This window comes from Aquila chrysaetos, chromosome 21 (genome assembly GCF_900496995.4).
Source record: "Aquila chrysaetos chrysaetos chromosome 21, bAquChr1.4, whole genome shotgun sequence".
NCBI classification, from domain to species: domain Eukaryota; kingdom Metazoa; phylum Chordata; class Aves; order Accipitriformes; family Accipitridae; genus Aquila; species Aquila chrysaetos.
This window is the reverse complement of record NC_044024.1, coordinates 22,456,937-22,469,412: the sequence shown is the minus strand read 5'-3', so window position 1 is coordinate 22,469,412 and position 12,476 is coordinate 22,456,937. Positions and strand designations below refer to the sequence as shown.

The 12,476-nt window shown below is 42.8% G+C and overlaps 1 protein-coding gene across 3 annotated transcripts in view; it reads left to right on the top strand.

The window, feature by feature from the left end:
- The window catches only part of LOC115333495 (vascular endothelial growth factor receptor kdr-like), a 140,640-nt gene that overhangs the window by 65,260 nt on the left and 62,904 nt on the right, over positions 1-12,476 (top strand). For all 3 annotated transcript variants that reach the window (XM_029996483.2, XM_029996482.2, XM_029996481.2), the window contains exon 9: positions 1,465-1,640. In XM_029996483.2, coding sequence (XP_029852343.1) covers positions 1,465-1,640 — 176 coding nt within the window. The remainder of the gene's footprint in view (positions 1-1,464; positions 1,641-12,476) is intronic.

The following is a 12,476-nucleotide window of genomic DNA, read 5'->3' as shown; positions in this document are numbered from 1 at the left end:
CAGAAAGCTGCAGGACACATCCTCAACATGAGAAATTGTTTCTCTTCATAACTTTTAAATAACTTTCTCCAGTCCTGTACCACCGGCAATGTAGATCCTCGCAGGCAATGCAATGAATTCTCCCGAGCAAACTAGAGGCTCCACCAGTACTGTAATGGATCAGCTTAATAGGAGGGGCAACATGTCAGCAACTCCAGGAGACATTAATTTCTCTCTTTATCCTTTCATCGCGTGTCCTCTCTCTTGCTACTTCTTCTGTGCTTCATTCTGCAGGGGGTCTTTAACAACCCCATCCAACACCTCATACACCTTTAACTGTATGAAATCCCGTATGACAGCTGGCATGGGTTTGCCTGTCCTGGCAGAGAAGGTGGCTTGGGTGAGTTAGCACCTGCACAGTGCACTTTTCCTTGGCCAGCTGAGTGCTGCTCAGGGGGGCCTGGCAGTCAGCAAAAGGTATTGGTCAGGGATGGGTTTGCTGCATTTTTTTAGCAGTGAAATAACATGAAATTCTCTAATATTCAGTCAGACCAGTGAAATCAGTGCTGCCAGGAAATATTTTTAATTGTTGCTGTTATTTAGGAGGTGGAAATGTTTTTGTGAGTTGAAGTGGGGACCGTCTCCCTTTTCTCTGCCAAAGCTTTGTTCTCGGGGCTCAGCGTGGAGCTGCGTGGTAGCTGCCTGGGACCACCAGAGCTGCCTTCCCTGCATGTTTGAGGCTACAGCTGTTGATGTTGGAGGTCTCTCAGTACAGTTGTTTAAACGACTGTAAAGGAGTTTTCCAGCATTCTCAGGCTGCAGGATACATGCCCCAGCTTCTCCTTCCACCAAGCCTAAAGCTCTGTGTGTGGCAAAGTCAGGCCTATTTCATATTCATATCCCCAATCTGCATATTGGATTAGCAGTGAAGAGGAGTCTGCTCTCCTACTCTTAGCTGGTAAAGATTCAAGATTGTGGATTCCTCACTGACCTTCCTATTGACTGTCAATTCTCCAGGTCACAGACTTTAGCTTTTTCAGAAACAGTAAAGGGTCATATACACATATCGAAAGAAAATTCTACGTAATTAATACATTGTTTTAAAACTGATGCCATAAATTTTGGCTAGCCCACGATTTCCTGCACTTAGTATTGCACATCCAGCATAATTTGGGGGCATCTAGATGTACATTTCTGATCATAGTTGAGCATGCGAGAGGCACTGTTCATTCAGATCCATTAAAATGTCTTTTTCCTGTTTGTTAGATGAAGCCACCCCATAGCACTGCAGATGCTACTCAGTTTTAGAGTGGAAGGATAAAAAGGAATAGTTGTCCAATTCAAGCAGCGATTATAGATCTGTGTTTCCCTTGCTGTTTCCAAAGGATGACTCTTTACCCACCCTAACTTGGGTAAGAGTTAAGTTTTCTGAGGGCTAACATGCATGCATGCACATGATGAGCCTTGATGGGACTTTCAAAACAGGTACAAAGACGGCAAACTGATCAAGGATAACCACACTTGCTATGAGCCGGATCCAATGAAGTACAGACTGGGCATAAGAGATGTGAGACCGAAGCATGCTGGAAACTATACCATCGTCTTGAGCAATGCAAAATATGGCCTGTATAAGAACCTCACCATGCAGCTGGTAGTGACAGGTAAGGACTTGGCGTTTCCAATGACTTCTACTGGGTTCTTTCTCATTTTCTGCTTTACCAGTCAGCAGGAACAGGTGACATGTCCCCATGTTTAGCTGATATGAGCTGATACAGCACTGTGCATAGATTACCACCGTACTTAGGAAGCACTGAAGATCCACCTCATTTCACCACGTTAAATCGAAGCAATGGAATGGAGAGCTGGTGTGAGGAGTTAGTCTGAAACTAGGTCATCTAAAGTCACTTTCCACTGAGATACTGCACCTCAGAAATAGCACCTTGGTGTCAGGACAGTGTCTCCGCAGAGGGAAGCAGAAATGGCTTGAAAGTGAACAAACATAACAGAACTTAAATTTTAATAGGAGTTTGGGAGGATATCTAGTAGTGAGGTCTTAGAGCTAGGGGAGCAGTTTCCCAAGAGAAGTGATGGAAGTTTTATCCCTTGAGATAAAAAACTAGCTTGGGCAAAGCACTGGAGAACATCTGTTGGGACAGGAAAAGTCCCAATAGGGCTGACGGAAGGAACTAGATAAGCTACCCTGTCTTTTATGTCTCTCCATCATCCTGCTACAGAAATACTTTCTAAGTCTGTATTTTATGCATTGTCATTTATCTGCTGGGAGCACTTGAGAGACAGGTTCATTTTCAGGGGAATCTGGAGAAAACTGAAGTAAATGGTGGTGTGCACTGAAGCAGGTTCACTTGACATAGAGGGAAAATAGATATTGGAATCACATTTATTAATCTCCCTTGCTGGGATAATGGAAGACAGAGTCACATTGTCTCTTTGCACATCCACTGCCTCTTTTAATCCATTGAATTTGGCAACAGAGATTGAATCATGAGGCCAGGCAGGAGTTCAGCAAAAGTTAGCTCTGCTTCCCTTTGTACTTCCCGAGGTTCACTCAGGCAGTGAGATAGATAAAGTTATTGAGATAGGTTTGCTTTCTTTTCTGTGGTGAATTCTTTTCTCCTTATCCCCTTTACACCTAAAAATAGTCTTAGTTGTCCTGTTTTGTATACTTATGTACTGTTGCACCCTGTAACTTCCAGCATTTGTGTTTTTCTCATTTCACCCTTCACCTTTCAGAAAGGAATAATGCCTAACAAATGGAGAACTTGTCACTTAGGCACATTTGGCCTATTAAAAATGCTAAATAAGATATGGTTGCTTAATCCACCTTAAACATTACATAAACTAATATGTGATTTAGGAGTGGAGAGAACTAAGAACATGCTTATGGTCAGGTACTGCAGCTCAGCTGATGAGGAGGAATGTGTTAAGCTGTGGTAATTTGTTCACTTGAGATTGTTTATCCATACAATGGTTTTGCCGTCTTGTTAAGAGAATGGAAACATTCAAAGGAAGAGAAAATTAAGAATGATAATAAACTATCTTGTCAAGGTAAATATTGGTGTTTGCATGCAAAAGAGAATGTTTACTTGAAGAGCAGCCATTCCCCAAATAGGCATATAAAAACAAACAGACCTTGTTTGTATCAGCAAGATGCTATTTCAGGATTAAACCATCCCATGCTCTTAACTACAGTGCAAGCCTTTCATCTTTATTGTATGTACAAGTATGTGGTATTCTGTCTCTCACACACAGTGCATGCCTAGCATGGTGCTCATTGTTAGCCTTTCTGACAGATCAGCCCAACAAAGACTTCAATCAGGAATAATTATTTAATTGCAAAACCACTGTTTCTCAAGGGTCTGCAAAGTCCAGCAGCTGCAGGAATGTTACCCGCTGGAGAAGGTGTTGCGTGGTGAAGCACAGGAAAAATGAACAGCAAGTGTTTCTTTTCTGGTAAAAGAAAGTCATCCCAGAAATGAGAGCAAGCAAAGGAAAATATCTGCCAAAGAGTGCCATTGTTTTCAAGCTAAAGGCTGCAAACAATGAGGATATTTGAGGACTGACGCAAAACACCTAGGAAATCTCTCTTGCCTTTGCCAGGCTCTTCTTTGCAGCACTAACCTGACATGCTGTATGTGAAGCACTCAGCCCAAGGAGAGGGTCATTTTGCTGAGATGCACGTGGGTAGAGACCAAAAAAGGCAAATTTTGCTCTCGATGCTTATCCAACAGCAGCAAACTGCCTTTTTTCATGTGCTTTCAGTTAGAGTAAAGGGACTGCTTTTTCAGATCTGGGCATCATTTGCTTTACTCTCAAAAAAAAATACTGAAGCTCCAAACTGAATGCCGATTTGAATTTTTCCCTTAACTCCTCAACAAATAACCTGACACTTTATCTCCAGTCATCATGACTGATATACTGGTATGGCACCTGAATAGATTAAATTGCTTGGAGTTTCAGCAGACACTTAGACATGGAAAAGGAGACCAAAACATGCTTTCTAGCCATTTTATGCAGGGATTACCTTGCCCACCACTGAAACACAACCACCTCTGAGCTGGGAGGGGTGATTAATGTCTCTGCTTAGAACCATAGGCAGTCTGCAATTACTGAAGCTGGAATTTGAACACAGGGATTAGCAGACTTGATGGAAAAATCCTTTTGGGTTTGCAAGTGAACACAGTGGTAGGAGCATCAATTTTGCATCAAGTCTAAAAGGTGGAGGAGCCTGCAGCAATTCAGCAACTGATAAGCCTCATGCTGAGTACATAACCATGTACCAGCTCCCTATTACTGAGGACTAACATTTCTTTTTGAGTAACAGCATTGCTCCCCAAAAGGCAGGGCCAGTCTTTTAAATTTCAGAGCTGCATCTGTAAAAGTGAGTGAGTTCTGATCTGTACTATTAAAGAGAAGATAGAAAATTATTTAAATAGACTTTTGAATGAGAAGATAAATGTCATTTGAATGTGTTTTCTTTTGCTGCAAGGGGACACTGCATTGAAGAAATTATAAGTAAGCATACAGCCCCCTCTTCTGTGAGTCTCTTCAAAATAATACATCGTTAATGTTCCTGAGCATCACAGATAGTATAACTGGCAGTCAGCATGCTGTGACAAACCCATCAACTGTGAATTTGAACTAGGTGTAGAGGAAGTTTATAGTGTTGTGAATTGTTGTTCACAAACAAAGTATAAATAGCAGCAGGACTCTGTCATCAAATTGCACTATATTAATTTTTGCAGTGTATGTTATTCAATAATAATGGCAGCAGAAGAGAACCCTTTAAGCAGGATGAGAACAAAATAAGTCATCTACTTGAGCCCTGCAGGACAGGAGCTTATATGCAGTGTATCTCCTGACCTGCTAGAAGACCAGCACTGCTGCAGGCTTTCCTTGGAGTCACCTCCTGTATACTTAATTGGTAGCAATCACAGTAGTTCTGACATAAAGCATACACTGTATGTGCAAGGTATTTCACTCCATGGTAATAAGTAAAATATTAGGAGTTATTTCCCCCCAAAGTTTGATATGGCCATAAAACTGATGAGTAGCTGCAGAGTCCAGAGGTATCAGTCGTCTCAGCTCCACAGAGGCAAGAAGGAGCAAAATGGGCAAATAACTCCCAGAGCTGCAGGGTGGGAACTGATAGCAACACCAGCCCAAGGCGAGGACCTGGTCGACAATATGCAGGAAGGAGCATGCTGCCTGGCCAGAGGGAGAATCATGCTGCTATTCAAAAAATGTCTCTTTAAGAAGTGACTTAGCTGTGCCTCTGGTCACCGGTGCTCCCACTGCAGCTGGAATTTAATCTTGCGGGAGCACATATCTCCCTTGTGGAGTCACCTTGGCTCATTGTAGGACTCAAGTCCCCAGGAGGTAGCTGATTGCATTTTCAAAACACTCCTTCTTTACATATTTACACATCAAACACTGTCCAAGAAGCGGCGGGTTGCTGCGTTTTTGTTTTGTTTGATTAAATTCTTATTGAGAAAAGCTTCAAGAAAATAATGTCCTGAAGAATTTGGAGGGGAGGGGGCAAGGAGAAGGAACAATCCTAGCAAACAGCTGGTGGCTGCACATCTGAGCCAGCCAAGAAGGAGACGTGGGAGAAAAGAGTTATTCCGGGCTAGAGTACAAAGCAGTTTCAGAACAAAACATAAACAAAACCCCCTCAAATCTATTTATGGGCAAGCAGGCTGCATTTCATTCTCACCCTTGTACAAGTCATCTGCTGTATCAGGGTTCTTGCTGAGCCCTTATAGAGCAGTCAGCATGCTCTGACCACCATGTTGTGAGTGAAGATTGTATTGAAGCATAAGTTAATTCAAAAATGGGACGAATAACCTCCTTCACCACTTTGCCTTTCTTCTTTGTCCCAAAGTTTCTCTCCTGTGCTCCTTCAAGGTTCTTCCAGCAAATATTGCTTTGGGTTCCAGCTGCTCGAGTCAATTGAAATTACATTCCCTCGTAGAGTCCTTGACCCCCCAAGCTCTTGTGTTGTATCTATAAGAAATGCAGGATTAAGTGCTAGAAATAGCCTCCACCACAAGCAGTAGTAATTCACAGGCTCCTTATGAATTCCCTCTCTCCTGGGCAAGGACTGGAATAGAAGGGGTGCATGGAGAATTCACGTGTGCATTGCCATGTGCTCCTTGTTATGTCAGCGAGGTGACGAACTACACCTCAATTTGTTACTGGGGAGAATTAGCTCCAGAGGACTTAATGATGCGTATGTTGCCCTACTCTGTAGTCAGGCCAGCTCTTCATATTTAGTTTAAAATCAAAGGCAAAGGGAGTTCTGTGCCTGACCTACTTTGGCTTGCAAGGGATGAGTTGACATCAAAGGAGTCCCCAGTGATCTCCATAAAAGTTAATAAATATGCGGTGATCCATGTGAACAATACCCCATCACCTCAGCCAGACCCAGAAATAGTCTGAAGAGGGAAATGAGCCTTCAGGATGAGGTTAATATATCTGGGCTACGCCAGTTCAGAGAAAAAACTCTTAGACTGATGGATCTCAATTAAAGCCAGTTGAAGGCAGAGGGGAGACTCCCACAGTCTTTTGTGCAAATTTCTTTGGATTATTAGTGTAACCCAACTGATGTTTATGTTAAAGGACTGAGCCACATATGAGAAGCAGGGCTACATAAAATTATCTACCTTCACCTTGCCTGCATGCTTCGGTATCCTGCCAGGACTGGTTTTCCTTTGTGTATCACATCCATCTCTTGCATAGCTCCTTGGAGGATGACCCATTCAGGAAAAGTCAAAATGGAAAATCCAATTTTCCACCTCCTGGTCCAGCCGAGCAAACTGGAAACCCCAAAATAAAACACAGCCTGTCTCCATCCAGCTGCTGTTCCAATGTTTTCCTCCCCGAGCCCATTGCTTTGCTTTCCTCCTGGGTACTGGCAGCAATGGCTGTGGCCAGTGCTTTGGGTGGGCAGGACGCTCAGCTGAGAAGACCAAGGGCAAAGAGATACAGTGCTCCAGTCTATCCTTCAAGTCTCATTTATCAGACACAGGCAGGAGAGAAACAACTGACATTTTCTGGGAGATATATGAAAGAAAAATAAAAATGTAGCAGCACAAACAGACTGCAGTGGGCCTTTCCGGCACACTAATTATCAGCAAATTATGAAGAATTTTCTCACTGACATCATGCAAACCCTGCACACTTGCAGGTCTGCAGTCCAGCCTCCACTCAGCCTCTGTGCGCTCCCAGGAGAGCCCTTAATGAAAAAGGCAGATGAGCTATTTTCATTTTGTTGGAAGTAGCCAAAGCAATTTTAGGAAGAGGAAGGTGGGGGCCTGCTGGAGTTTGCCAGAAAAATCTGAAGCATTCAACTCACGTCTTTGCAGCAGCAGTCTCTCTCTGACAGCCCTTAAAAACCAGAGTGGTGGGGGGAAGTCGGAAAGTGGCAGCATGTGGTTTCCACGCTGTCTCTCAGCCAAGCCTGCAGGTATATTAACCGTTGTTTTTCTCTTTTGAAAAGCAGGCAAAGGGGCAGAGACAAAAATCTTAGAAAACTGTCTGTTCTGCTAAAAATTAAGCAGTTCATCATTACCCATTTGCTTTTTAACTCTGGCCACAAAAAATAAGATGGGGAGAGACAGACAAGAGAAAACCTTTTTTTTCCCCAAAGCTTGGCTGCATTGGGGTTGAATGAACTGGGAAAGGTGGTACAGGACTGGAAAAGACAGCTTTCTTCCTACAAGGTGAAGACAGACACATCCAAAAGTGACCATACAAGGTCAGAAAAAACAAAACCAAGCTGCACTACCATTTTAATAACAAAATTCCCTGTAGAGTAGGTCAAGTGCCCTGTGATTTTTCTTAATATCTGTTCATACAGTATCCAACTGCATGGTTTCTCTTCCATTTGCTTCCACCCTGCTGGCATTCCCAGCCCATAACAGCAGGTTACAATGGAGCAGCAGGGTGTGTGTGCTAGAGATTAGGCGGGCGACTGATAATCGGTGACCCTAATTCTATTCCTGGCCGTGGTATTGACTCACGGAGAGATTTTGGCCACTCAATTCATCTTGGCATCTGCTTCCTCAGAGGTACTGTGGGCACAGTGCCGTGCACCCACTTCACAGCAGCCTTGTGTGTAGTGCAAAATAAAACAAAAAAGCAAACAGAACAAAACAAAGAAAACCACCCAGACGAAATCAGCTGGGGTCAAACACAATGTTCTGTTCAGCCTGAAACAAAAGTTTTGTTTTCAGGTCATTTAACTCATTTTTTCCTTTCTTTCCCTTTAACAAAAAAGAAAAAGATAAAAAAAAAAAAAAACAACCAAAACCAAACCACAGAGATCCCTTGTAAGCCGAACACAGACAAAGTGTTTTTACTTTGGTGGAAATTTCATCCTCTTTTTCCCATACTGTTCGGCCAGTTCAAACTTCTATTAATGAGTTTCGTATCTACCTTACAGAATATTCACCTAGCTCAACTTGCAGAGCTTATATTTCCATTAAGTACTGTACAAACATCCGATGAAAGACTCTAACGTGCAAATTATTTTTGCTTTTGGGAAACAGAAAGGATAAATAGAAAACAAGTTTCCACTCTATCAATAGTCTTAATGAAGCCCCATGTCCAGCAAAGTACATAAGGTTGAGACTAAATGCTTCACTGGACCACTCTTATGTTATTTTAATGATGTGCTTAATGTGAAAACATTTTTTGAAACCCAGTTTAAATGGTAATGGGGAAGGTACGTAAACAGCAGTTCAGTCAGAAGTCACTGAAAGTAAAGCAAAGTTTCTCTAAAAAAGGCAGGGAAACTTTCTATGTGCTGTCCTTTATGTTTGGATGCTCCTTTGGGTGACAAGTGTGCAACCCCATAATAACATCCGCAATGAATTTAGAGACAGAAGAGTCTCTTGCAGAAGGTGTAATGCCAGAGGGTTAATGTCCCAGTCCTTGCACATATTATTTGCTCCTAATGCCACAAACTAAAGATAACACTAGAAAGTAAGGTGAGATTTACATAATGCTGATCAATTTGAAATTTACAGTAAGCAGAACTGCTTTCTGATTGCATTTCACAGTGCAGCAGCAGCAGCAAAGTCTTTAGTTATTCAGGTCAGCTCTCACACCAGCAATTGCACCTCTGCAAAGTGAGTTGGGGATACAATCACACTTCAAGCCAGAGAAGACGAAAACCCATTTATTTCGATACATTTAAAGCCATCTGAACACGGCTTCCCAAATGCAGCCAGAGACGAGAAAGCTTTTAAGGTTTGTTTGGCTTCTGCTTGAGAAAACTCAGCCTGGGGAGGGCAATGGCCAAGGGATGGGAGGCAGAGGCTGAAAGTAAGCAGGCAGATCCCGGTGCAGGGGGGAGTGGGAAGCAAGAAGTGGGATAGCGAAGGATACTTCAGGTCAGGAATGGAGTGTATTTAAAGATGTCCTCTTGCAGTTCAGCCCTACTGTAGCAGGCAGAACTGCTGGTTGGGGGCAAGGCTCTATAGGAAGGTGTTCAGTGAGCCCAAGGTTAGGATGGATAGCAGAGGGTGCTGTAGGTCAGGCTCTCGGCACCGTCGCAGAGCTTCAAGGAGAAAGGAGGACTCTGCATTGCACTCGCTGGGGGAGGCAAGGTGTACTGCAGGCTCTGTGCAGAGGCAGCTTGCTTGTTTACTCAACTTTTGTACTGCCATTAGTCCAATGCTTGCTAAAGCTCTCCATTCCCAACAGCTTTTTTTTTCCGCGTGTTTAAAAAACAGCCATACACTTGCAAATGTTGAGGAAATCATGTATGTTGAGGAAATCCACACTTCAGATGCATAATTTAAGGTGCAACCAGAAATAAACTTGGATTTTGGCAGTGCTTACAAATGGATTCGTACCCCAAGCCTTACCTCACACCTAAACATGAGCGAAGATAAGAGTTTGTGCATAAGCCACCATGCTGCTTAGTAAGCAAACATGAAAGAGAAAGCAAAGTGCTGTTTGGGGGAGGGAGAGTTATCTGAGAAATACACTACTAGGTGTACCTTAGATAATCACTGGCTTTAGGCTAAAAACTCCTCATCACGCTAATGTGGAGAGCCTTTTCGCAGGTGAGATTGCTGCAGATGCCAGCCCACTGAGCCAACTATCTAGTTACAGTCTGAGCAAATCTAAAAGGCCAGTACCCACCACAGAAGCCAGTTAATTTGTTTCCATCACTGATGGAGGCAACTTCTGTAAATAGGATTTGGCGCAGCAGCAAGCAAAGTGAATGGGAAAGCTTCAGTTGCCTTCAGCGGGCATGGTAAGAGGTAAAATGGCCATGGCAGCGTGCAGAAGTTTGGAAAGTTTTCAGCCCAAGAAATATCCCTCATAGGAGTACCCCACATCCCACATTACAAACCTGCAGTGTGCTGGGGCCAATGCCAACACCCTTACAAGCACAAAGAAGGCACATTCAGAATTGTGGAAGAGCCTCATCCCCACTGTGGCAGTGCCGCAGTAGGAGTCATTTGCAGAATGACACCCACCACCATTACCACCTTTGCAGGGAAAAAGTGAGAGACACTTATAAAAATTGCTTCAATTTCTGAGTGTCATGCCCATAATTAGCTATGACCCCACACTAACTGTGTTATAAGGCACTGTGAAAGAAATGATGGGGAGGCATTTTTAGCCAGCCCCTCAAGTTTTAAGAAAATAATTGCTTAAGCCTCATAAATAATAATAATTTCAATTGATGAATCATTTTGAGTCATGTTAGGTTTCAAGTAATATTTAATAGTGACATGCAGTAAAGTAATTGTGGAATTAAGAATTCATTTGTCAGTCATGTATGTTCTTATTTGAATTAGATCAAGTTAAAATTATTATTTCTTTTTAGAAGGATAATTTAAATGACAGTCAACGTATTTATCATTTCACCAAGAGTACAGAAAAATCTCCTAGTATTAAAAGATTGTAATCAAACCTTGTCCCCCCATACTCTTTCACACACACAAAATCCCTCCCCAAGTGTGTAAAGCTTTGTTCTTACAGCCCCGAAAACACTTGAGTAACCTTTCACACTGAACTTAGAGTGTCTTTCTCCAAGTGAAAATCACACTTTTGAGGTCAGTCCGGACACGCCTAACACAGGATTTGAGACTGAAAAGAAAAATGTCTGAGATAATGAAAAATGTGCCTCTCTCTCCAGGGAGTTTTACAAAATTATTTTTATGATCAGAAATAATTTACTGATGAGAAATGAGATGCCAGTTACAAGGAAATTCAACATTAGTCCCAATAATTTGTCCTGCGAATTGCTTACAAATCTCAAAGCACTTGATCAGCGACACGTTGCATAACCCAGAGCAATGTGGTGCAGGAAACACTGTGTCCACGTTACAGATGAGGATGTGAGCTTAAGAGACCCTAACCGCACTCCGAAGAACTCTCCAGTTACAGCCTGATAGAACATCACCTGCAGGCAGACGGGGAAACAAGACTCAACCAAAGGTGATCAAAAAAGCAAAAGGGAACACAAGAGCAAAACCAAACAAGGCCTGTCATTTGGGTTTTTCAAGTGAAATGTTAATCAGGACCTAATGAAGGTTCTTTAAAGCAGCTAATGTTTTACTATGGCATGGGAGTTAGGATATGGCTGAACCAACCATACAGTCAATACTCCTTTCATGTGGTGGGGAAGGAAATGCTGATGTATTTTCAGGCAATGATGAGGTCAGATCTTTCAGAGTCTGACCTGGCAGCCAAGAGAAATGGAAAGCAAGGATCCCACCAAGACACGGGATCAGCAGGGTCAGTCTTCTTGTAAGAGTAGAGGGCTGGAAGGGAAAAAAAAGCTATTAAAAAAAAGAGGGAAAGGGCTCAAGATTGATGAGGTGGGCAGTAGCTCATATTTACATATCTGGGGCCTCCCTGACAGCAGAAAAAATAAGTTAACCCGAAAAATAGAAATCTAATCTACATTCACTTCCCAACTTGTCAAAAGCCCTCAGTGTAAAGCAGCCACACTTGGCTGCACAGAGGTGTTCCACAGAGGGACCCCAACCAATAAATCTGTTTGATTTCCTGTTATGAGAAGCAGACAAAGAGATATGGCTAGGGATGGGCAGAGCTGTCTGCATAAGGGAAGAGCCTGTGCTTTCACCCCAAACTCAAACCCACCCTCTCCGAGGTTAGGAAAAGTTCAGTTCACTTTGGGGATTTTTTAGCATTATTTCTCATTTTTGCATGTTCCCGTGGGAGCTGGAAGTAGATGGGACAAAGCATTTCTTTCCTGCTGGCAACAAGGAGCCCTGAGAGTGTCACACAAAAGTTTGGTCCTGAGAGATTACCAGTCCAAGGGTGTGATCTTGCAACCCCTCCAGATGTGAATAATGCAGAGACATTTTTAATGGTTTTGTTGTTGGTGAGAATTTCTTGGCATTACTCTACGAAAGTGTTTTCTCCCCACCACTTCTTCCTTGCTTTCTTCGCCCCTTCATCCAGCGCACATTACACATAAACAGAAA